General features: G+C 56.9%; 1 protein-coding gene across 1 annotated transcript; it reads right to left on the bottom strand.

Annotated features, from left to right (window-relative positions):
* Positions 1-4553: 4553 nt before the first annotated feature.
* Positions 4554-24928, bottom strand: ATP8B3 (ATPase phospholipid transporting 8B3). Its single transcript, XM_025292722.3, is given in 30 exon segments — positions 4554-5506; positions 6635-6762; positions 7042-7180; positions 7363-7602; positions 7727-7810; positions 10253-10476; positions 10572-10956; positions 11235-11343; positions 11528-11603; positions 12595-12706; positions 12805-12969; positions 14399-14511; positions 14594-14782; positions 15163-15319; positions 15406-15428; positions 16366-16574; positions 16694-16884; positions 17441-17529; positions 18077-18235; positions 20011-20093; positions 20484-20554; positions 20785-20857; positions 21233-21294; positions 21652-21750; positions 22796-22909; positions 23284-23375; positions 23847-23905; positions 24464-24605; positions 24638-24671; positions 24673-24928. Coding segments are annotated over 30 exon segments (4542 nt in total). The 5' UTR covers positions 24742-24928; the 3' UTR covers positions 4554-4654.
* Between the last annotated feature and the right edge of the window lie 1232 nt (positions 24929-26160).

The raw sequence follows: 26160 nt of genomic DNA, 5'->3' as shown, positions 1-26160 counted from the left end.
GCCCAAGTGCACAAAAAGGGTCCCCCCTCCCTCCGTCCCCATCCCCTTCAGGCCAAAGGAAGCCCTCCACCCCCCGAGAGGGAAAGGGGTGACAGAAAGGAGCGCCCCGGCTCCCTTTCAATTCAGGAAGCCCGGGGGGCCTCGAGGAAAACCAGGGCTTACGTGTCGTCCCGAAAGCGGGTCAAGAAGCACATACTAGAAACAGAAACCGGGTAATTTCAAAAAGGAATTTAAAGAATAGCCACTCCTTCGCCAGCTCCCGCCCGCAGGAGGGAGGCAGGAAGGCTTCGTCTCCAGCGGTGCCCCACGGACCCTCCCCCAGAACTCAGCTCTTCCGAAGTCGCCAAAGCCCACGTGGAGCTGGATGCTCGCGCCGCCCCCTCCCCCCACCAAGACCACCCCCGATCCGCTGGCAGAACTGCCCCCACAGCCAAGAACCCAGCCGCCCCTCCCGACGGCCAGGGCTCCTTGTGCCAAGAATTGCCTGCCTTAACGTCTGGGGAGGGGCCTGCCTGCAGCGGCTACCGGTGAGCTCCCATCCCTACCCAGTCCCGGACCGGAAGGGACGGCAGCTCAAACAAGCGGGTAATTCCAGAGGCCTCTGTCCCAGCATCCCTCTGTCCGGGATGCACTTTACCGCTACGCACCTTGATGAATGATGCGGGGGGAGACAAACCCCAGGCAGCGGAAGAAAACACCCAGATTCCACAGAGAAGCGGGCCCCGGGAAGGCAGGGGCGCACCTGAGCTCCTGAGCGCTGGGGTCGCGGCGCCACCCTCGGCTCGGAATCCTCTGGAACTTGCCCCACCTGCCAGCGCTCCGGGCTGCGGCGCTGAGCCTGCAAGGGCGCACCTGTGCTCCTGCCTTTTCTCCAAAGAGAGAAAGAAGAGGATGAACAAGGTGGAATCTGCTTGCTGATTTTTGCCAAAAGAAAAAAAAAAAGACAAAGGGGAAGGAAGGGTCAGAAATGAAGATAAGCACGCCCCCTCCCCACTCCCCCCTCCTCCAGGTGACCTCCAGGATTGGCCGGCAGCTGGATCCCAAGAGCCTGCTCCCCGCCAGCCGGGGGTTCAAGAGCTGGAGGCTAGAAGGAGCCTCTTCCCGCACCCAAACCCGGCTGACCCCGCCGCCTCCCAGGGAGGTGGCCACCCCCTCCCACCTTTGAGAATGCAAGAGACACTTCTAGTGAAATGCCCCTCCCCCTCCCCAGGTAAATGCTACCTCACTCAAATGCTCATGTCTGTGATTGGAAAAATCACGCCTGATACCAAAGATTCCCCCCGCCCCACCCCCCGAGGACTTGTGCTGGATGCTAAGATTCCCTCACCCAGGTAGGAGGTGTGAGCGAGGGTCTGCTTCGGGACCCCGCTCTCCAGGTGCGCCCCCCACCCCCCGTCCCCCACCAGAGAGAGCAGAGAGAGATAGACAAAGAGAGAGAGAGAAGAGAATGAGAGAGAGGGAGGGAGAGAGGGAGAGGGTGGCGAGGTCGATGAGTGCCTTTTTCTTGAACCAAAGACGTGTGTGATGTTCTCTCGTCCTTATCGACTCGCTGTTCTCCCCGCTTTTCAAGCAAGCAACCGGATCTGAGTGATGCTTCTAGAACCTTTGGGTGTTGGGGCAGAATCCTGAGAGTCCCCGTTTCCCGCTCAGCAACTAACTCCTCCCTTCAGACACACACATACACACTCCTGTGCACACGCCACTCACTGAGCTGGGCGCTGGGGTCTGAGTGGGCTCGGCTCCTCCCTCCACCCACTAGGGGTACCTGGACCCCACTGGCCAGAGCAGCTGCTAGCAGGGTTCAGGGCTTCTCTGCAGGTTAAGTCACTTGCTGGTCCTGGAGTCAAGGCCCAAAGGTCAGAGGCCAGGGCCTGGGTCTTTCCCCTGCTGGACACTTAGGAATTGACCTGGGACCCTTCTGGGTATCAATCCCTTAAGCTTCACTGACGCTGGTCACAGATACGTCCCTCTCAAACACCTTATGACATGTGCACACTTGCGCTTTGGCACACACACCATTTCCCTCCTGACTCCCCCACCCCCAACCTGGCCAGGCCCCCTCCCCCAGTCCCCCCCTCCGCTCGACCCAATTACCCAGCCGGTTGTCACACACCAAAGACCATTCTCCACCCAGGGAATGACACTTCCAGCACAGCTCCTTCGAGCCTTTTGACAATTTTCTCTGAAATACCTCAAGATATTTAATGTATAGTTTATGTGATTAAAAAAAAATCCTTAGCTAGTTTTTGGAATACGTGACTTGAAGCTTTATACCGTTAAATTATAATTTTGCAGACGACGGTATGTCGTTTCTTTGGTGAGTTCCGTGGGAGACGCGGTGAATGTCAGGGGCGGTCAGAGGTGAAGGGTCGAGGGAGCGTGAGCGAGAGAGTCCAGGAGAGCGCGAGGAAGGACCGGCGGCGTTTACAGATTTCTTATTTCAACGAGTCCTTTAGGAAAGAGAGAGAGAGAGAGCGGGGTACCTTTCTGTTCTCTGGCGTGTTCTGTTTCTTGTTTTTTGGAGTCATGTCTTATTAGACTATTTATTATTCTATGTGTTCTGTGTTCAAATGTAATTTAAGGAAGAAAAGTGAAAAAAAGACGCAATGGAATTTGATTTGATGCATGACTAATGTACTTTTTCTTGAAGATGATGTACTGGGCGGAAGGGTGGGGGGGTGGGCGGGGCCACGCGGGGGCGGAGCCCCAGGATTCCGCGTCGCATCTTGTGTTTCATGCCCCAAGGGGCGCTGTTCGGTGCTCCATGGCGCTGCTCTATGTTACTTTCTCCCTTTCCAAGGATCTGTGTCCAGCCGGCGGCGCATGGACGTGCCTCAGGTGGAGAAGGCAGGCGACAGGCACTCAACCTGCACGCCCACGTCTCCACCTCCTGGCGCCGAGTCCCTCCGGATTCTGGTCCTGGGGCGCCAGTGGGCATCACTGCCACCTTGGGTCCCCCACTTCCCTGCCCCTGGGGCCGGTAAGGTTTCACATTAGCATGAATTCCCAAGTGTCTTGTTCAGAGGAGTCAGACAATCAGCCAATTTGAGTCATGTCGCCCAGGGTGGTTGGGGGGCAGTGGTGTGCCCCAACTTCCCCAGATCCAAAGGACCCTCCTGAAGCAACCCCCACCCCCCAGGCAGGCACCTGCCCTGCACGGACTCCCACCCAGACACCCCAGCCTCCTAGGGCCTGTCTGGGCATGACTTCACCTTTCCGTCTGGCATGGGAGGTGGGTGGTGCACACCTGTGGAGCTCCCCTTCCAGCCCACAATAGGACCCTAGAAAACAGAGGGTACCCCCAGAAATCACGGAAAGGGGCTCTGGGGCAGTCTCCTGGCCTGGGACTCCACTTCTGACTCCAGGCCCCATGCTCCCACCAGGGGAGAGCCTAGTTTCTAGGACAGGCCCCAGATAAGGTGGGTGGGGTAGCCAAAGGGGGTCCCTCACACCCTGAAAGTCAGGTCTGAGTTTGGAGGGCTGGGCCTGGGGGTGCAGATTCAACCCACCTGAAATGAGGATGGGGGTGGGTGGAGTGTGTTCTAGAGCCCCTGCACAGGCTGGAATCGGGGCCACTCATATTCTTTGCCCAAAGCAGTTACAGTCACACCAACCTATCAGTTCCTGGGCTCCTCCTGAGGCCCCAGCAGAACCCTCCCCCAAATGGCTGGTCTTTGGTGGGGGGATTCTCTCTGCCAAGGGTGAGGGAGGGTCAAGAGGCCACGTGGCCCTGAGTGTGTAATCACGACTGGACACTAGGGCAGCTTTCGGGGGACACACAATTTGGGTCATCCAAATAAAGACCCCTCCACCTCACCCTCAGGTGACAGACTTAAAAGTTAAAAAAAAAAAAAAAAAATCCTCATCGTTGTGAACCATTGCTGTGCTGGATTTGTTGTTTTGTTTTTCTCCAATAAATTATTTTCTAGTCACTCACCTGGGCTTGTGCATTGGTTGAATGTGGGGGGGGGGGGGAGGGGGGGCGCAGGAAGGGGAGGCATGGGGTCCACCCTCTGTGAAGGGAGAAGGGGATGAGGGAAAGAGTAAGTGGGCCTCTCCACTCTGAACACAGCCCTCCTTGTCCTACCCCCACAGGGCTCCACCCTCCATGGAACCTTTGGGCCACCCGAGTCTCAGGATCCTGTGGGCTCTGCTTCTGAGGTGTCACTGTCCACTACCTTCTGAGCACCAAGTGTAAAGTGATTTGCTTAAGGAGAAGGCACCCTGGTGGAGGGAGAGGCTAGGTGGTGCCAGGGCCTTATAAACTGTGCTGAGACAGGACAACAGGCAGCAGGCAGGAAGCCAGCGCTGGTAAGCAGTCTGCTCTGCACCTTTTTCCCTTCTGAGAGCAATAAAGCTTTTATCCACATAATCTGTCCCAGGGTGAAAAAAAACAAAACCAAAGAAGTCCAGCTTTCCCCGCAATTCCCCATTACACCACTAGAGGACAGTGTTTTGATTTTCTTTTTCTTTTTTTCCTTAAACCAGAAAAGACTTCCACGGGGCATCACAAAAAGAAGTACAGGAAGAGGGAGCCTCAAGGAGTCCTAGGGTCAGACAGACTGTGATTTATTAGGGAAAGAAGAGCCGGTGGAGCCCTGTCTTCAAGGGATGGCCTCATACTTGCTAGATGACACTTACTATGCCTGAGCAGTCACTGATGCCCCAGGGGCCAGGGAAGCTGCTCTGCCAGATCAGGTGCAGCTTGGTCCCCACTGGGCTCTGGCAGCCACTCCATAGGAGACGGCTCCCTCTCCACAGGTGAGGGCTCCACCTCCATTGGCTGCTCACTGATGGATGATCCTTTTGCACTTGGTGGTACAGTTTCCATCACAGCACTAAGGTTTGAGCTGGAAACTGGCAATATCCCCTCCCTGCGGGGCTCAGGCTCCTTTTGCCAGACGTACGGCCAGTTCTTCCAGGACAGTTTCCGGATATTCCAGAGGGATGTCTTCTCCTGTGGCAGGTATGCTGGCTGGCTCTGCAGGGACAGCTGGCTCGAAGGCAGCGTCTGGCTCTCAACAGAGGTCATTTGGCTCTCTAGAGCTGACAGTGGCATCTCAGTTGGCGGGAGGTTCTCAGGAGAATATGGCAACTTCTCCTGTAAAGATCCAGATGGCCAGGTTTTGTTGAGAGGCTGGGGATGAGGAGCAGACCACCTATCCATGGTCAAGGAGCTCACCTCAGAGGGAGGCTGCATGTCCTCAGAGGACACCTTCCCATGGTGTGAGTGCCTCTTCCTCCCCAGAAATGACATCTTCCTTGGGTACCACGAGGACTCCTTCATGCTCCCAGATGGTTCATCAGGTGGCATTGTGTGATCAACCAGCATGTCACTGTTGACCCCCGGTGACCTCCGCAGAATCGTGCCCTGCGTGATGAGGTCAGCATAGCCCTCCCGATGGGAGAAGGCATAGCTGGAGCGCCGGGCCGGTGACTCCCTACGGATACAGGGCACAGGCTCCACAGCGATGATCTCCTCACTTGTGACTTTCTCTACCTCTTCCTACAGAGCAAAAGAGAGAGTGGACGTCATCAGGCTCCCAAGCCATGTTGATGTTCAGATCACCTGCCCCTCCAGTGAGGGCCAGAGTCCTTGGCCACTATCGATTGTCCAGGCTCTTTCCTAGGCAAGTTGATCCAACTAGAGTCCTCCATGGGACCTGACTTTGGACCAGCCAATCAGAGTCCTTTCGCTGGGACTTAACTCTGGGCCAGCCATACTCGCCTTGCGTGCCCCCTGGTGGTAAAGTCAGAGCTTACCCTGGGGCAGCCCCATGTCCAGCCTGTGTGGCTGAAGGTGGCAGTTTGCAGCCACGTCCTAGTCCACCATTCCAAGTCAACTCTGGGGCCCATCCCAGCTTCAACTCATCCGTCTAGATTCTGATACTATGGGCTAGTGAGTCCCAGCTCCCACCGTTTTTCATTGTGGTAAAATACATGTAACATAAGACGTACCGTCTCATCCATTTTTAGGTGCACAGCTCAGTGGCACATTCACTGTCGTGCAGCCATCCCCATCACCCATCTCTAGAACTTTCTCATCTTCCCAAATGGAAACTCTCTCCCCATGAAATACTGACACTCCCTTCCCTCCCCAGCCCCTGGCCCAACCATCTGCTTCCTGTCTCTATGGATCTGACTCCTCTAGGGACCTCCGGGGAGTGGGATCAGACAGTATTTGTCCTTCTGAGTCTGGTTTCCGTCCCTGAGCATCACGTCCTCAAGATTCATCCATGTTGTAGCAGGTGTCAGACTCACCTTCGTTTTAAAGGCTAATATTCCACTGTACGTATATATCACATTTTGTTTATCCATCATCCACCGATGAACACTGGGTTACCCCGAGTCCCTCTTCTGCCTATCCCAGCTCCAAATCACTTCTGTCACCTCGGCCCCCAAGCCCCAGTCACTTCCAGGTGGAAGTCTGGCTATGCTCCCACTGCATCCACCCCAGGAACCACAGCATCTACTTTGGGGCCCTTCTGCCCGTCATTTCGTCCCTCGTGGGGACACTGGGTATGTGTCTAGCTCTGCTTCTGCCTCATCTCTGCCTCTCCTTCAAGTCCCAGTTCCCAGCACAGGCTCTGGCTGTTGGGGTCCTCCATGTGTGGTGTGGACCCCCACCCCTCACCTTGCGCTGTGGCTTCTTGAGGGCTTGGTAAATGACACGGAAGGCCAGCATAGGCAGGGTGTTCAGTGACACATTCAGAAGGATCACCAGCATGATGGGGGGCTGGGACAGCACGTTGAGGTCAGTGTCTGGCAACAGGGCAGGATCACAGCAGGCTGGGCTATGGCCTCACCAGCACCTGCTTAGTGCCTCTCCCCTCCAGCACCCTATCTCTTTCTCTTCCCTTCACCCCAGGGAAAGGAGGTGAAAATTCTAAGGAGACACTGACACTTCCTGCACACACACACACACACACACACACACCCCTACCTCACCTGCATGGCCAAGGAGCCTGAGGTTCAGAGGGGCAGAGAGGGTGCTCCGACGGGCTCCCCACCACCACTGCCCCATCCCTGCTGGGGGCTCACATAGAAATGGGAAGTTCTTGGGGGAGTGTTTGAAAAGCCACATGCTCTGGGTGAGGCTGGTCATGACCACGTAGAAGCAGAGGCTGAGGAAAATGGCCAGCACAGACAGGACGGTCCAGTACTTGGTGATTAGGATGACCTACACAGGGAAGGGGCGTTAAGGCGGGGGGATGGGAAGGGAACCGTGGGGTGGGGCTCCACGGGGAGGATGGAGGCCCAGCTCCCGGGGTCTGTGAAGCGGCAGGTCACTGCCAGGAAAGACCTTAGTGCTTGCCAAGGCCCACCCCGCCAGGGGAGGGGCAAGCAGATGGCCACCCCTACCTCCATAGTGATGGACAGCAGGCTGGACAGGGCCACGACCACTGCAAAGGACTGGTAGTCACTTAAGCTGACAGGCCCAGCTGAGTCCTGGCTGACCCACAGCGTTGTGAAGAAGTTGACCAGAGAGGTGGCTGTGCCGTGGGCGATGGCTTGCAGGATGACCCAGTAGTTGAAGAGCTCCTCCTTCTGGCCTGCGATGTACAGCTCTGGCAACTCTAGGCTCTGCTCTGCGCTCACATCCTGGTGAGTTCACGATGGGGAAGCTGGCTCTTGGGACCAGAAGGGGATGGCTCCTACCCCATCCCAGGCCCCAGGAGAAGAAATATGTACAGAGAAGGAAGAGGCAAGACCTGGAGCTGCTCACCTGCTCAAAGAGCCCGATATAGAGGACCGGGAGGGTGCTGTACAGCAGGTTGAAGAGCGCCAGGAACCAACCTTCGTACAGAGGCTGTGGTGGGAAGGTAGAGGGTGCAGAGAGGGGAGGGGAGGGAGAATGCACTGAGCCTTCAGAGCCAAATGGCCAGAGACAGAAATGAATCTCTACCTAAGGAGACCCATCCAAGCTTGTTTGTCACTTGGAGAGGATGCCAGGTGACTTGGAAAGTCAAGTGACAATCAAGGTTGGGGCTAAGATCAGGGCTGCACGAAGTGATAAAGACTGGAAGAGAAAAGGTATGGAGAAAGGAAAGGCTACCCACTCCAGTATCCATGGACTGTACAGTCCATGGGGTGGCAAAGAGTCAGATGCAACGGAGTGACTTTCACTTTCACTTCAATGCTTTTAAAGTAGCACCTTGGAGTCTGTTTCAAGTGATGACTTAAATACAAAGTTTACAGGAGAGAAAATGGCTACAGAGTGTGTTTTAAATTTTTCTTTTTGCTATGCTGCACATCATGCAGGATATTAGTTCAACCAGGGATAGAACCTGTGTCCCTTGCAGTGGAAGTATGGAGACTTAGCCACTGCACTGCCAGAGAAGTCCCTAGATCATTTTTGACTTAGGAAGTCAGTGATGGGTAACAGAGCTGGGAGAGATCTCACAAAGAGACCAAGTCCCTTCCTGAATGCACAAATCCAGACTAGTCAAAAAACCATCAGTTCCAGTTCCCAGAACGGCTTTACGTGCATTCTAGGGTTGAGCAAATAAGTAACAACAACAAAAAAATTTTTTTTTACCAGAATCAAGTTTCTCAGCATTGGAGATGAGTCACAAATGAGCATGTGGAAAAGGCTAAGTTGAGCCTTGTTCTGTGGGGTGACTGGAATCAGAAGTATCAGTGTGAACTCATATACACATAGATAGATCAATATAGTACAGGTGTAGATGTGTGTCTAAACACAGGTTAGTGTGTGTATATCTCCTGCCTCTGTCTACAGAGAGGATACTGGTATCCCATGTGTGATGAGCACACCAAGGGCTTAGACCTTGGTGTCTAACTACCATTCTCTGGTGAAGACAACTGGCATTCCTTGAGGGAATGGTTCATTCCAGGCTTGGGACCAGGAAAGGACAAAACGAGCCAGGAAGCTCTTGAAGCACCAGAAAGTGAGGACATGCTCAGAGAAGAGCAGGCACAGGGCAAAGGGACAAATCGGAGATAAAATGAGCAACAGGCACAGAATAAAATGAACATATGTGAGTCCATACTGATAGGAGTAAATATTCAAATAAATATGTGGGGGGAGAAGGAACATTAATTCCAGTTAACAAACATAGAAAGACTAAATACCGTGCCCTCTGACATCAGGAACAAGACAAGGATGCCTGCTTTCACCATGGCTATTCAATACTGTGCTGGAAAAGTCCTCACCAAAGCAATTAGGCAAGAAAAAGAAATAGAAAGCATCCAAATTGGAAAGCAAGTGGTAGAGCTGTCTCTCTTTGCAGAGGACGTGATCTACATGCAGAAAATCCCAAAAGACTCACAGGAAAACTACTAGAGCCAATAAAACAAACTCAACAAAGTTTCAGGGCACAGATCCACACACACACAAAAATGTGTTTCTATACACCAGTGGTGTTGTTGCTGTTTAGTTGCTAAGTCTTGTCTGACTCTTTGCAACCCCACAGACTATAGTCCACTAGGCTCCTCAGTCCATGGGATGTTCCAGGTAAGAATACTGGAGTGGGCTGCCATTTTCTTCTCCAGAGCATCTTCCTGACCCAGGGATCAAACCCATGTCTCCTGCATTGGCAGGCGGATTCTTTACCATCTGAACCACCGCATGGTACCACTTCCTATACAGCAGCAATAAGCAATATCAAAAGGGAATTAAGGAAACAATTCCATTTATAGTAGCATCTAAAATAATAAAATACCTAGCAATAAAAGGCAAAACAAAAATATATATTTATGAAGAATGCTCTTGTAAAGCTCTCTCTCGGCTGTCTGGGTATTGGTGACAGGGAGGCCATTTTGTCTCAAGAAAGTCTATTTTCAGACCACAGGGGACATTACTGCCCTACGTATGACTCCTCTTACACTCTGGGGAGCACATCTAGTATTCACCACGATACTGTCAAGAATCTTGAAGTCAGGGACCCAGCCCTTACAATCTTACCTTCTCTGAAGTTCAGGTTCTTGTTTTTTCCCCTTGAAGAATGTACATTTGGAGCACCTGTCCTGCCCTTGCTTAATAGCTCAAATTTGCCAAATATCCCTGAAAATGCTCAGCACAGAGCTGGGCACAGAACCATCCCCCACTTTATGTAGATTCTATACCTCTGTTAATGCAGCCAGATATTGATTGAAGGCTGCTTTGCTCTGTGGCTTCAGGCATGCTCTGCCCCCTAAGGACCTCCGAGTTGGGAGCATGCCTGCTGCCTTCCTGGAGGCTACGGGAAGGACACAGCATCCCTAAGAGGGGAGGGAGTTCCCTCTGGCGCACCTGGGCAGTGAAGCCGCTGTAGAAGGCAAACCAGATCTGGACCATCATGCCGGCCAGCGTCTTGTACAGGAAGTAGCGCAGGAACTTGCAGACGCGCATGTAGGACCAGCGTCCGTGCACCAGCAACAGCCGCCGCAGGAAGCAGAACTGGGCCAGCACGTAGTCGCTGTTCTGCACTGCCTGCATGCCCTCCTGACCTGCCACCCCTACGCCGATGTCTGCAGCTGCAGAGGCACACGCTAGCCTGTCGGCCCAGGGACCGCAGCCTGCTGCTCCCACCTGCTGCCAGCCTCCCCTAACCCCGCTGCCCATCACCCACTCTTGATCATGTTGACATCGTTGGCGCCATCTCCGATGGCCAGGGTCACCACGTTCTGGTATTTCTTGACCAGCGCCACGATCAGGGCCTTCTGCTTGGGCGTCACGCGGCAACAGATGACCGCCTGGCATCGGGAGGCCAGCTCCACGAAGGCCTGCTCCCGCCGCTCCTCAGCGCTCTGGAGGGTCTTGGAGTCTTTGTGCTGGGGCGCCAGCCCTGAGCTCCGCAGCTGGATCCCCAGTGTCCGCCACATGAGGGACAGGCGCCTGGCCTGCAGGAAGTCCACCCTCTCGTCTCCTGGCTCCTGCCAGGACTCCAACGGGTCCACGTTCACGTTCTGGACCAGGGCTCGGGGTTCCTTGCGCAGGGACAGCAGTAGCTGGTCCTGGCTCACAGGTGACAGGGGCGGGTCACTCTGCTGCACCCCTCCCTCTCCCCGCCCCACCCCCCGACTGTGCCCTCCTCCCAGCCGGACCTGACTGCACCCTCCCTTGCTCCGGCCCAGCTGAGAACTATCTCTTCGGGGTGGCCGTCACCTTGGCTGGTCCAATGGTGCATCTGAGGGCCTTTCAGTGGAAGCAGCCCCAGCCTCAGCCCGCAGCTCCTCCCAGGCCCCTCTCCCAGGTACCAGGGCTCCACCGTCCACCCTGACCTAACACTGACCAGGAACTCCCCGTTAATGACCAAGGCCATCTTGAACTGCAGGGGAAGCTCTTTCTTTTCTCCACCTTGCAGGTTGTTGTTGTTCTCCCAGTAGACCTCGAGGATCCGCCTGCACGGGGGTGGGGGTGGGGGCCCAACCAGGCCTCAGCCACACAGGCTTCCTTGCATCTACACCCCAGCCACAAGGAGCCAGTCCAGGCAGACCCCAGGGCCATGGCTGTGTCCTCGGCGTCCCGTCCCCACCCTGACCCCTCTCCCCCTTCAGGATCATCCACCCCATCCCCACTTCTTACACGATCTCCTTCTCCTCCAGAATGATCATGTTCTCTGAGAGCAGCTCGCAGGCAAAACCAATGTTCACCGCTGTCTCTGCAAACCAGCCCAGTTCAGCCCTTGCGGGGAGGCCCCACTGCCTGGAGGCCAACCCCACCCATCTTGCCCATCACAGCAGCATGCCCCTCCCACTGGCCACAGCGATTGGTTCAGAGGAGGCCATGTGACCATGGCAGCCAATGAGAGTCAGCCCTGAGACTTCAGCTCTGAGCATATAGAGGACTCCCCTCCTGGCTGGGGCTGGGCGGCTGCAGGGAGGTGAGTATGGGGCCAAGGTCAAGGCAGCTGTAGACATTTCAGTGCCTAGGATCCCCACAAAATGATTTAATGTCTGGGGGCGGGGAGGGGGGGGGTGGAGAAAAACGTGACTTAACTTCTTAGGAAAAAAATGAATACAGAAATCCAACCTATGGGACTTCCCTGGCAGTCCAGTGGTTAAGACTCCATGTTGCCAATGCACTGGGCCCAGGTTCCATCCTTGGTTGGGGAACTAAGATCCCACATGACCGGCAATGCGGCCAAAAAAAAAAAAAAAAAAATCCACCTTGGAGATTGGTCTTTACACCAGCAGAGCTGTTACATGTCATTCTAAATATTTGGAGTGTATGTGCCTCCTGCCCACAGAAGTCCTAATGGAGCCCTGTTGGCACCAATGCCCAGTGAAGGCCCCCCCAGAAGCCTCAGGGGGTGGGAGAACCAAGGCTCCACAGCCACAGGACCAACTTGGCCCCTAGGTGGCTGGGCAGCCTCGGGCAGGTGCCCAGTGCTCTCTGAGCCCCGGGAGGTAACCAGGGCTCCACCAAACAGCGCTGCCAAGGGGGCCAAATCCCCAGGAGGCGCTCAGCATGGCATCAGCCCACCAGAGAGAGGCACCCAGGGTCTCGGTTCTCCCTTCCCAGGGACACACAGTGGTGGGCTACAGTGAGCTCAAGACAACAGGGAGGACCTGATGGTGACTCTGGGATGAGGTGAGCCCTTCCCGTGCCTCCCTTCTCCCTGCGCTGGGGGCTGCCACCCTAGGACCCACCTTGCTTGTCCCCTGTGAGGACCCACACTTTGATGTTCCCCTGCTTGAGACACTTGATGGTTTCGAGGACACCGTCCTGGAGCCTGTCCTCGATGGCTGTGGCTCCCAGGAGCTGGGGTGGGGAGGAGGGAGTGGGCGAGGACAGACTGAGCAGAGACCCAGCTCCCTGGTGGGGCTGGGGTGCGGCGCCCTGCCCCTGGCTCCACCCACCTGAAGGCTCTGCTCCATCTCCTCGTACACCTGGTGCAGGGCCTGGGCACGGTTCTGCAGCAGGATGCTAGCCTCCTGGTGCCGCTGCCGCCACTCCTCGTACACCTCCTCATCCACCTCTTTGCAGGCCAGGCACAATGTCCGCAGGGTCTCCTTGGCAAAGGACTGGGGCCGGCAGGCAGATGACGCTGGCACCCCTGCCACTCTGGGGAACCCCTGCAGCCCTTCTTCCTCTGCCTGGGCCCCCAACCTGCCCCTACCCACACAGTCTGTCCTCCGGTGGCGGGGGGAGGCTGGGACCACACGCCACCCTGCTCCACACCCGCTCTGTCTCAACCCACCCCCCCACAGACACCCCACTCGCTCTGTTTAGCCTCCAGATCTCAGCCTGCCTGTTCCCCTAGCCAGGAACATCCACCCTATGATTTGTGCTGCAAATTCTAACCCTTAGGCAAGACCCTCAGTGAAGCCCTGCTAGACCCCTTCCCAATCAGGATTCTGTCCTCCCGGGAGCCCTCTCTCTGCCTCAATTCTCAAGGAACTGAGGTAGGGGTGGGGCACGGGAAAGGATCCTGTGGGACTCTGTCTCCAGGCCCAGGGGAGGACCCAGCGCTGTCTCACCCATTGCAGCTCTTCCTTCCTAGGCTCCAACCCTGCCCTGGGTTTTTTGCCCCAACAGGCAGCCCCTTGACTGGCTTCTGCTCCTGACTGACATGGGCTTGGGTGGCTGCATGTGGACATGTCGAGTGCCCCAGACAGGCCTCTGCGCCTCCTCTCATGCCTCAGTTTCCCTATCCATACCGTGGGCAGTTGAGCCCAGTCATCCTGCCGAGCTCCTGGGCTCTGGGTCACTGCCGTGACTGCACTTCTCCGGTTCTGGGTCAGGACCCAGACATCTGCTCCCCACCACTCCCTCCCAGCAGAGTGGAGCACGCTGGGAGACCCCTGAGGGGAGGGACAGAGGACATTCTTTCCACAAACAGCCCTGCTGGGCCCTGTGCTGGGTGAGGCCAGGGACCCATGGGTTTAGGACTGGGCCCACATGGCAGGACAGCCCATGTCAGGGTCAGGGCAGGAAAAGCTCCCTGGAGGTGGGGACTGAGGGCTGAACCTCGAGGAGAGAAGGATGCTGAGCATCTGAGTGGAGGGAGAACAGGGAATAGCATGTGCAAGGGCCCTGGGGCAACACCGGAAACGGGTTCTGGGAAACCCCTCGAGAACAGGGAGACCAGGGCAGAGATGACAGACAGCAGAAAACAGAAGGATGAAGATTGGCAAGGGGCCAAGGCTAATGGGCTTCACCTGGAGATGAAAGGTTTGGGGCAGAGTGGGCTGAGTGTGTCCCGAAACCTAGGCCTGGCTGGAAGAGAGGGCGGAATCCAGGGCAAAACCCACCCACAGGGTGTCCTTGCCTGACTCAAAAGAAGATGTCCCCTCTGGGCAGTGCAGCTTGGAGTTTGTGTGTTGGGCAGAACAGTGTGCAACCTGACCAACTGTCCATGGCTTCCCTGAGGCCATTTCTCTGCACACTCTTTTCCCCTGCCCCTGTGTCTTCAACTCTGCCCCTCCACCCTCCCTTCCCACAGGGACTCACGGCCAAGGCCTCCTCTGTGGCCCATTCTGTCTCGCCTTTCTTTTGCAGGCGCTCATAGATGACTGTGTCAGCCCCTTTGGTGTAGAGGTAGATGGAGCCCTCGGGCTTGCGGACTGTGGAGGAAGAGGCCTGGCTGCCCACATACACTCCCCTCCCCACCTACCCCCAATCCCACCCAGGACCGCGGGCCCTTACCCAGCACTGACATCCGCTTGCGGATGCTGTTGAAGTCCATCATGGCCAGGACCTGGTACACGCACTCCTCCCCCAGCTCCATCAGGGTGATGCTGTCCTGCGTGCGTGCCAGGAACACGTAGCCAAAATTTCGGGCTGCTGTGACTAGTGCCTCCTCGTCTGGGGAAGCTGCCTGGTACACTAGCTGGTCTGGCCAGGGCGGGGCAAGGCGGGCAGGGGTCTGAGAGCTTGACCTTGTTGGAGACCCACCACCCACCTGTCTCCACCTGCTTAGCACAGGGAGGAAACAGATACAGGAAGTTCCCAACATGTATTTGCGGGACGACAGTTTCTTGGGCCGGCATAACCTCTAAGTACAATAAAAGAAAGGGGCGATTGCATCCCAGTCCATAAGTCCTCCTCCTCCCTGTACGATGACAGGCCAGGACACCCTCAGTGGCAGAGGCTAAGTGGGGTTCGGGCTGGGGGCCTGGGAGCTCTCTAGTTGGGATGAGAGGGCCCTGGGAGCTGGCGGGAGAGCATCTGGGGAGCCCGGGCCCAGCCATCCCCAGGGTTGGGGGGGCACTCACTGTTCTTCTCCTGCACCATCACCGTGTGGCAAATGGCCAGCACGCGCCAGAACTCGCGCACCCTCCAGTCCTGGTTGGCCCGCACAGCCTGCAGGAGTTGCGCGTTGCAGAATAGCAGCTTCCCATCAGCAAATTCGTTCCAGAGGAAGGGGTTCTCCTGCGGGGGGTGGGGCACAGGCCAGCCCTGGGTGGGTCACTGCCCTTCCCCCCACCACCCAGGGCTCCGGGGCGGCCAGGGCTCACCTTGCCTGGGGTCTCCTCTGGGCCTGGGGAAAGACTCAGCTTTAGGCCTCAGCTCCCAGTCCCCGCATGGGGTCCCACAGCACCCCCTCCCTGGGCCAGGCTTCCTGGGGCTGCCGGCTGCAGCTAGACCAGCCAGGCCTGCACCCTGGACCCAGCACCCCAAGCCACCAAAGACCCCAGCCCCAGCTTCTGCCTGGAGAATAGGATGCAGCCATGTGTCCCAAGGCCCCCCTCCAGGGCGGTGGGGTGGAGGGCGTATGGGAATGGGGTTCAGCCCCATAGAACATGTTTGGTTTGACCTCCTCCTGGTGTCTTTTTAAAATTTGGACTTGGCCACCTACTTTGAAAAATAGGGTGATTTCACGAAAACCTGGGTCCATAGCACTTCTAGAAACATCAGAGACCGGCTGGGATTGGTGCCGCTCAGCATGGGCCTGGTGCCCTACCTGAGGGTCAGGTGGCATCAACCCAAGGGCAGGGGCCCAGGTCTGTCATGCGACTGCCCATGAGGCCCAATATCGCCCAGTGGGGCCCTCTGTCGGCTCCTGGTCTAAACTGTGGCCGCTGCATATCAACTAGACCAGAGACTGGTGAACCATGCCTCCACTTCAGGACCAGTTTCTGTGTGACCTGCAAGGCTATAAATGTTTTTCACATTTCTAGAGAGTTGGGAGAAACCTGAAAAGAATATTATCTTGTGCGACACGTGGAAATGCTATGAAATTAAAAATTCGGAGTCCGGGTGAGAGCAGCAGCTGCTTTCTGGGGCCAGAGACCCAGCGGCCTTAGTGGCCAAACATATTGACCCGTGGGTCCTTTACAGGAATAGCTAACCAACCCCCAAGTGAGAGGAAGCCCCTTGGCAATAGTGGTAGGGCACCTATCGGTGTGGGATGCTGGATGCCGGGCCACTGCTATGAGACCCTGGACACGGGGAGCGGGGCGCGGGCGGGGTCCCACCGTAGACAACTCCGTTGATGCAGCACTTCTTGAAGGTCATGATGTTCTGGGTGAGCGTGCCCGTCTTGTCGGAGAAGATGTACTCCACCTGGCCCAGCAGGTCGTTGAGGCTGGTGCTTCGCGCTTTGGCGGGCAGGTCCTGGGGCTCATAGTACATGTGCTCGTCCCAGTTGATGAAGACGCTGTTCCCCAGGTAGATGAATTCGGCCCTGCTGATGCACGCATGCGCACTCGCACGTTGGGTCACCCAGCCCTTGGGCCTGCTGTCCCTCCCCCACCTTCCCTTCCGGCTCAGCATGGGGCGGGGCCCGGAGGCCCCGGGGCTCACATAATGAACATGGCCATGGGCACCAGGACGCTGAGCAGGATGAGAAAGCCCCAGAAGATGAAGAAGGCTTCCATAGCCACACTGCGCATGTGCACGGCAGACACGTAGTGGTGATTGGCCTTGAACTCCTTCACCTTGTGCCAGAAGCCAAAGGTCAGGACTGCGGAAACCACCAACATGGACACAAAGATCTGCGCTCGGAGGGGAGGAGGGGCGCAGCGTGAGGGGGCCCGGGCGGCAGCGAGGCACCTCGGGGACGCGCGCACCCTTAGTGTGAACGGACAAGCACGGGGCGGGGAGCGGGTGTCCCCCGGCATTGCTTCAGGATGGGACGACGGTCAGGATGGGGAGGGGCTGGCAGTTCAGGGGGAGGGCAACTTGCAGGTTTTCTGCCAAGCTTCGCGGCTGCGAAATTATTTCGATAATTTTTAAAAAGGTAAAAGTTGATTTAGGCAAAAAATTAAGGATTTTTAAAGATCGGTGGGGCATCTTATCTCCTGCGGGTTTTGGAGACGTTGCAATCAAATATTGTTTTATAAAACCTTCCTCCCCGCCCCCCCCACCTCCCCCAAATCGCTATTTGAAGAAAAAATTCTCTGGCCTGACCAGGCGATCAAGCTGCATATTCTTCAGAGGAGGGAAACTGAAGCCTGGAAGATGACAGCCATGGGGCTTCTGTGCAGTGGGGCCCTTTCGCTCCCCTCCTCCATGGCCCCCCACCCAGGGCAGGGGGTCTAAGAAGCTCACCAGGACCACCAGTCTGTTCATCAGATGGTCTATCTTGGTTCTCTTCAGATGGATCTTGCCACAGTTCTTCATGATTTTTGTGTCAAAACCTGCAAGATTTCCACCCACTCATCCATCTATCTACCACCCATTCATCATCCATCCATTCATCTATCTATTCATCTATCCACCATCCATTCATCCATCCACCCATCCCTTCCTTCATCCATCCACCAATCCATCCACTGTCCACCAACCGTTCATTCATCCATTCATCCATTTACCATCTATCCAACCATCCATCCATCCATTTATCCATCCACTCTCCCGTCTACTCATCCATCCACCCACCCTCCATCTCTCTGTCACCCCCTACCCATCTATCCACCTACTCCACCACCCATCATTCCATCTATTATAAATACCCCCATTTCTCCAGTCAAAACAAAGGTGCTGGCTCAACATGTCCATTCCTGCAGTTTCAGAAATGAGAGTCCAGAGATATCACACCAGGAGCCCTTCATCCCATAGCAGCAGACATGCGGCGGCCAGGCCTGGCCTTGTGACTTCCTGCCAGTGACGTCAGGGTTCTCCGCCACCCAGCCCTACCCCTGACCTGGGCAGGATGGGCCCCGGGGCCCCGGAGAGCAGCTGTACCGGCATAGACGACCAGTCCATAGCAGGTGTCTGTGTTCCGGACCTTGCAGCCTCGCAAGAGGATGTTGCCACTATCCAGGGGGTATTTCTTGCCCTTCCACTCCAGGCACCCGACGAAGTGGTGCATTCGGCTGTTGGGTTCCTCACACACCACCTTCCCTGTGGGCAACCCAGTGTTCAGGGAGCCACGAGCATGGTGCAACTCAGCCACCCCTCTTCAATACTGGTTGGGGATGGGGGACTCAGGGAATGTTCCTGTCACTCTCCAGCCAGGGGCACCTGCATGGGCCCCACACTACCCCAAACCGGCCCCAATGGCACCTCCACTCCCACTATATAACACAGCCTCCTCCTGGATGCTCCAAGCTGGGCGTTCCTGGCCTCAGGGCCTTTGTGTGTGCTGTCTCCTGTGGTGGTACACACACCTCCTCAGGGAAGCCCTCCTTGATCCTCCAGCCAGATATGGCCCTCCCCCCATTGAGCCCCTTCCTCCCTGCCAGTGTCTGATGTCACCAGATGTTTATTCCTGCAGCCATATCAGTAATGTCTGTAAGGGACTTCCTTGGTGGTCCAGTGGCTAAGACTCCCTGCTCCCAATGCAGAGGGCCTAGGTTCCATCCCTGGTCAGACAACTAGATCCTGCACGCTACAACTAAGAGTTTCCATGCCACAACTAAAAAGGTCCCACATACCAGCACAGCCAAATAAATCAATAAATATTTTTAAATGTTTGTAAGGTGCACCAGTGCAGGCACTGGCCTTATCTCAGTTGAGCTGGGGACACCAGGGCCCAGTCCAGCACCTGACACACAGTAAGTGCTGAACACATATGAGGAGGGAGGGAAGGAAGGGGTGCCCCCATCCAGCACCCTAAACTACAGGGACCAAACACAGGGCACAGAGTTCCCCAGCAGGCAGTAGGGGAGGGCCTGTCCACCATCACCCTGAGAGAGTACAGCCACTGGTCTCACTTCTGTTTGACAAAACCCACCCAGAGTGCAAAGGCTGGCCCAAGGCAGCATCTGGCAGGGAGTGGGCTGGGGGGCCACGGGGCTCTTAAGTGACCCTCACCCTTCCTTCTCAGGGGCTGGACCCTGTGTTTCCTGAAGGTAGACATGAGAACTGTCTAGGGAGGGGCGGGAGAAGGATGGAGGAGCCATGGGGCAAGCCCACACCTCTCACTACCCCTCTGAACTGCAGTCTCCCCCTCTGCAAAATGGGCAGGGCTTCTGGGCCATCTGGGGTGGGTCAGGACCCAGAGAGAGCTGTCAGGGTGGCAGGGCCTTTCTCCAGATCCATGAGCAGACACAAAACCAGTGTCTAGATGTCAGGAGCAGAGGGGCTGTGCTTGGAGAGAAAGGTTCTGGCATGCTCCAGAGCCAATTAGAGTAACTTGCCTTTGCAATTTGACAGGAAAATAATGATAGCAAATAGTAACAATTAAAAAAAATTATCCCCTTGCTGGGGCTCAGCAAACAGTAACTGAACCAATAGGTGTGAAATGTCATACTTATCTGGCAGAAAATAATAAACCTGGAGATGTCCCTGTGGGCCTCTCCCAAACATGTAGGTGAATTGCTAGCCAGTGTACATGGGCTGCCTTGGTTTCTTTGTTTTGTTTTGTTTCTTCTTTCTGGTTGCACCACTCGGCTTGTGGGATCTTAGTTCCCTGACCAGGGATTGAACTCAGGCCCTGGCAGTGAAAGTGCTGAGTCCTAACCAATGGACCTCCAAGGAATTCCCATAGGCTGCCTTTTTGAATAAACAAACAAATGGTCTGGGAATAAATAAGACAGGACAACAGAGGGTAATGTGCCCATGTGGATGTCAGAAGCTGCACAACACCCTCCACCCAGGAGGTGGGGAACCTGTGCTCCCACTGCAGTGGGGGGAGACAGGGCCCAGAGGGGCTGGATGGGTTTGCCAGCTCCCACCTTGGAAGGAGGCTATCTTCCTTATACTGGTCAGCTCGTGGTGCGTGATCATTGGGGCCTGCCTGAACTTCAAGTTGGTCTCCCTAGTGACAAGAAGGGGAGCAAGACAAAAAAGGTGGGACAGACAGTGCCTGGTCAGGGCATGCCCAGCAGAGCCACTCTGGCATTTTCCCTAAGCACCTACTGTGCACCAGCTGCCAAGCAGGAGGCTGAGGCCCAGAGAGAGAGAGGGCCTTGCCCAAGGTCACACAGTGTTTGCCAAAGGGCTGAGGCCAGACCCTGGGCCTTCTTGCTTTGGCACCTGGCTCATGGTGGGTGGGAGATGGGCTTCCAGAAATGGTGGTGCATTTTTATTGCTCCAGCTGACATTCAAGTGTCCGCATGCTCCCAGGGCAAAGGACCACAACATCCAAGTGGGCTGGGTGTGCAGCCCTCAAGTCCCCAAAAGCCCTAGTGATGACCTGGTCTCTCACCCGTCGATGTCAGCCGTCTCCACATAGCACAAGCTGCTGGGCTCTGTGCTGGCCAGCAAAACCAAGTCAGCCTGGGGTGAGGAGCAGGGTGGGAGATGACAGCCTTGCATGGGGGCAGAGAAGGGGGAGACCAGTGGTGGGGGGATGGGGACAGCCCTGCCTCCAAACCACCCCCCCAACCCAGCTCAATGAGGAGGAGATGATGGCCTTGCATAGGGGCAGAGTGTGGGAGACCAGCAGGGTGAGGGACGGGGAGGAGGGGGGGAAATACCCTGTCTCCGGAGCACCCCCTGCAGCTCACCGGGACAATGCTGTCTTTATGCAGACAGACCAGGTCTCCCACATGTAGATTCTTCCATTTTCTCCACAGAAAGCTGCGTGGGTGGGGGTGGCAGGGGTGGGGTGGGGTGGGGGGTCCTCCCACCCCTTACCCCCGTCCTGATTGCCCCCTCCTCCCAGATTCCAAGGCCCTTCAGACCTTCCTGCTTCCCCTTTGGCTGAACTCTGCTCCATGAGGGTGAACAATTGGATCTTCAGCCCCTGCCCCTGCACAGGGCCCACCCCAAGCCTGGTAGACAGCAGGCATCTAATAAGTGCTGGTCTGGGTTTCCCCTGGCCCCACAGGATGTCCAAGAGTTCAGAAGATGCTGGATGATCTTCCAGGCACACCCCCCGTGAGTGTCCATCCCTCTTCCATGCTGGAGTTGCCTCCCTTGGACAGATCCCACACCCAGCTGCTGCGGCCTCACCTCTTCCCCATTAGGATCTGGCATGGCCGATTGTTGACGATCTTGTCACTCCTGTGTCTCCCCTGGGCCGATGGGGATAGGTCAGAGCAGCAACGATTCCTCTCATGTTGCTCAGGCAACAGGACAGACACAGGTGCCAGGCTAGAGAGCCCAAACCCTGCGGTGCTTGTCCAGTGACCTTGCCCCGGGGAGGGTGTTGGCAGCAGAAAGAGGGCGGTTTCCTGCAGGCTGCCAGTGTGGACACTTGGATGACCTGCTGAAGGGACACTGGCACCTGCCCCAGTGGCCACAGGGCACAATGGACAACACAGCCCACCAGGGCTGCCTTCTGCCCACCAGTGTGGACCTTCCTCCCACCGCACCCAGGAGTCAGGAGGACCCACCTGCCTTTGCCCTGCTCCCACCCCGTCCCTCCTTACAATATCATCCACCAGGTCTCGGATGGCCCGGATGGTGAGGAGGCAGACGAGCGGGGTGAACAGTGTGAACCAGGGCAGCGTGGAGATCTCGGGGATGCCCTGACACAGAGGATGGGTCATGCCAGCCAACCGTCTTGGGCACCCTGACCGCCTCCCCTCCCCTCAATCCTGCCCCCTCCCACCCACACATCCAGCACCACAACCTCGCATCCTGCTGTTCCCACCTGCAGGCAACTCCCCCCTGGGCCCTCTCCCTGCCTGGACCTCCTGCCCAGCAATGCCTCCTCTTCCTTCCATGCACTGCCCCCCCAGGTCCTCTCCTCCAGAAAGCCCTCCTAACCCCACGCTTGGTCCCTCCTCAAGGCCTTGGCTCTCATGGGATCCCCTCTGTGCAACCTCAGATCTGCCCTCAGCACAGTTTGTGTGGGGGGCCTACCCCATCACTGGTTCCTACCATGTGGTTTAATGACAGTCATTTCCCCCAGTCCTGAGCCACCTTAAGACAGGTGTCAGGGCCACTACTGGGTCCCCAGTGCCCAGAACAGTACCTGCATACAGTAGGTGCTCAATAAGTGTTTATTGGCTTGATGGATAAAAGCAGTGTCTCACTTTACTCAGATCAGAATGAGACACTGGGTACGAGTTGGGGTGTTTTGGAAACTTCCCTCACCACACGGGGCCCCATCTCTACCCACCACTGCTCACCCATCTCCACCCATGACCAGCCTGATGCCAGGAAGTAACCCAGCGAGTCCCTAGAATCTGATCCTTCCTCCTTGCCCTCTGGGACCTGCTGAGGCCAAAGGGGTCAGTAGGCCTCCTCAAACTGGAGGAGCCATCCATGCACTCACGTCCTTCAATATATATTGAGCACGTCCTGTGTTCCAGGCCCTGGACTGGGCAGTGAGGACCCAGCCATAATGGAACTCCCAGTCTGTGGGGAGTGGACACTGACCCGCTAACCACACAGACAAACACATGGGTCTACAGAGCCATGTGGGAACCACCCTGGGTCTACAGAGCCATGTGGGAAGGTGGGAAGTGCCGGGGGTGGGGATGGGGGCTTCCTGGAGGAGACAGCTCAAGCAGGTAGAAGGAGTGGAGTGACCATGGGCACTGACTCCTGGGACTACCCTCACCTCACCTGGAGGAGGATGATGAGAAGGAAGTAGAGGTTGGAAAAGCGTTGGAACTGCTCATACAGGTTCAAGGGCAGGAAGGAGAAGACATTGTACTTGGCCGTGTGGATGATGTTCTTCTGGAAGGAGAGCTGGTGTGGGGGTCTGCCTGCCCAGCCCCACCTGGCCTCCACCCACCTGCCCTCCAGCCACGAAGAGCATGAACAGAGCCCCTACTGGGTGCAGGCTTGGTGAGCCAGGTCGGTGACCCCAGGATTCCCTGCAGGAAGGTAGAGCCTGAAGGACACACTGTACTGCGAAAGCTGCCTAGGAACATATTTAGGGCAGAGGAGCCACGTGGGGCATCCGTGCCGGACCAGTGACTCTGCGAGGCCAGCACTACAGTCCTCAGGACCAAGTGGGAGAACCCAGCAGGCAGAGCCCCGGTGGCCACTCTCCCTCACTGGCAGGTCCCCAAAGCCCGTAGGAGCGGGGATGGGGGAGGCCTGCCCACCTTATACTTCCTTCTCTGCCAACACAGAAAGACCTTCTCCTTGAACTGGCTGTTGTAGGCCCGGTTGTTGGCCTGCACCTCCCAGGTGAACTCTGGAGGATAAACACAGGCTAATGACACCCCGGAGGAGGGCTAATGGGCCCCTGGGGGATCCAGCTGGTAAACAGACAGGAGGGCCCTCGACCTCTGTACACGGTAGGCACTTGCTCGGGGAGCCCAGGTAGATCTGAGGATCCAGCCACCCCGAGACAACCCCTAGGCCATGGAAGACCTATTCACACCCACTCCTTCTACAGAGGGGTAAACTACAAGGCTCCGGGGATGAGCTCCAAGGTGTCGGAGGCTCCATGCCCAGCCCAGGTGCTCTGGGTCCCAGGCTTCCAAGTCCTGAGTGCACCCTTCAGTCCCAGATTTTGAACTACCTGTAACCCCATGAGAACCCCGCACTGGGCCTCCTGTCTCCCCACTTCAGCCGCTGTGCTTTCTAATGCCCCTTGGCGGAGCCCACCTTGTGCCCACACCTTTCCCCCCACCCTATGCCCACGCTTCGCCCAGACATGCACCTGAGTTCTTCTCCTCGTCAAGGTCTTCTCGGTACGCGAGACTGCCCATGCTGGTGGGGCTGTCGGGCAGAGTGGCCTGAGGTCACACTGGCGGCTGTATTAGTGCCCACCACTCCAACCTTCTTGGAAAAGTCATTTCCTATGCCCACCTGATAAAGTCTCCTCCCCAGAATCTGAAGGTCCAGTCACCAGCTGTGAGTCCTTGCTCACTGCTGTGGTCACCTGGCCACTGTTCCCCACCCCACAGCCCCCCACGGCCCTCCGTAGTCCAAGCCCCCCACTGCCGCTCCTGGAAAGGCTGCACACAGCACAGGACATCCAGCCTGGTCAGGTGTTCGATCGATTTCTTTGTTGACAGACTAAATGGGCCCCCAGGGTTCCCTGTCGTATCTCGAAAGGGAGTGTATGTGGCCAAGGGGCTGAGAGGTCTGAGTGTGACCCTGGGGTAGCAACCACCAGACTTCCATAGAGCCAAGAGCCTGGTTCCTCCTAGTCCTTCAATGCCCCTGGCAGCTCCCCAAATGACCCCCAGCCCCAGCACTCCACACCCCTGGTCCCACTGTTCCCTCTGCCAGCAGGACCGTTCCCTTTTGACAGGCTGGCTGGAGGCTCCTCACCCATCTGCTCTCAGCTCATATTTCTCCGATGGCCCAGGCTTGTTCTTGTTCTGGCGCCTCCTCTGGGCCTCCCTTCTGCCTGCAGTGTCCCCCATTCCAGCTCTGATCACCCTTTCTCTGCGTCTTCCCCCATCTGGGTTGCCTGCTGAAACTGGAACCTCCCAGAGCAGGGACTGCTGGCGTCTGAGTCATTGGTGTCCCCAGGGCCCCGGGGTGGGATGGCCTGGCTCAGGGCCTGCGCTGATGCTCCTGGGAGCCTGATGAAGGCCAGTGCCCATTCGCCAGAAGAGAAAAAACGAGGCTCGGGGTGAGTGAGGCTCAGCCTGTGGGACCAGAGCCACTAGGAATCCCGGCCCGGGCCAGATGGGGTTAGAGGGCTGCTGCTGGTCAGAATTCACGCAGAGTGTTTTTGGGGACGGTAACACGCCTCCCCCGACAAGGGTTTGCTTCCTCCTCACCCCACTCTCGGCTCACCAGAACGTCCACTAACCCTGGGGAAATCCCGAGCATTCCCACAGCGAAGCGACGCAGGATTCGATGCCCAGCCCCGGAAAATGCACTGGGAGATCTCGGTCCACTACACACCGTGAGCTCCAGAGCCCGTCCGGACCCTGGCCCGCGCGGACCTCTAGGGGGCGCCTCCTCCGCCACGGACTCCCGCCTTCAGGCCCGGCGGAGTTCAGGGAGGGTGCGCGGGCCCACAGAGACACACAGCTGTGGAAGCGCCGCCGCTCACCTGCGCGGGCCGGGGCGGGCGGGGCCGGGCTGCCTGGGGCAGTCCGCTGGAGTTCAAAGCGACGGACGTGGTGGAAGCTGTTAGGCGGGTGCCAACGGGCCTGAAACGGGCGGCGCGGGCGCGGGGCGGAGCTGGGCGGAAGGGCGGGGTCTAGGGCCGGCGGCGGGTCCAATACCAAAGTAGGGGCGGGGCCGAAGGCGGGGTCGAGAGAGGCCAAACAGAACAGGGTCAAAAGAGGCGGAGCCGAAGGCAGGGCCCAGTGACCTCGAGGAACGGGGAAAGAGCGGGCGGGGCTAAGGACGGTGCGGGACGTCGAGGGCGTGGCCTGAGCGGAAGGTGAGTCCAAGGAAGAAGGGCGTTACCCAGAGGCAGGGCCAATACCGAAGGCGGGGCGGGGGAGAAGGCGGGGCCGAGAGTCATCCACGCCGAACACGACTCAAGGAGGAGGAGCCTAGTGTGACTTCGCGCAATAGAGCTAGAGGAGGCGGGACCAAGGGGGAGGGGCCGAAGGCGGGGCCGAGTGAGGCCTTGCCAGTGGGGCTTGCTGGAAGAGTCTTAATCTGGGCTTTTGTATTAAGGGGCTATGACTCAGAGGGATGGAATGGGGAGGGAGGAGGGAGGAGGGTTCAGGATGGGGAACACATGTATACCTGTGGCGGATTCATTTTGATATTTGGCAAAACTAATACAATTATGTAAAGTTTAAAAATAAAATAAAAAAAAAAAAAAAAGGGGCTATTGACAAACCTGTTAGTTCATTTCAGTCGCTCAGTCGTGTCCGACTCTTTGCAACCCCATGGACTGCAAGTACGCCAGGCCTCCCTGTCCATCACCAACTGTCAGAGCTTACTCAAACTCATGTCCTTTGAGTCGGTGATACCATCCAACCATCTCATCCTCTGTCGTCCCCTTCTCCTCCCGCCTTCAATCTTTCCCAGCATCAGGGTCTTTTCAAATGAGT

This window comes from Bubalus bubalis, chromosome 9 (genome assembly GCF_019923935.1).
Source record: "Bubalus bubalis isolate 160015118507 breed Murrah chromosome 9, NDDB_SH_1, whole genome shotgun sequence".
NCBI classification, from domain to species: Eukaryota; Metazoa; Chordata; class Mammalia; order Artiodactyla; family Bovidae; genus Bubalus; species Bubalus bubalis.
This window is presented reverse-complemented; position numbering and strand designations above follow the sequence as displayed.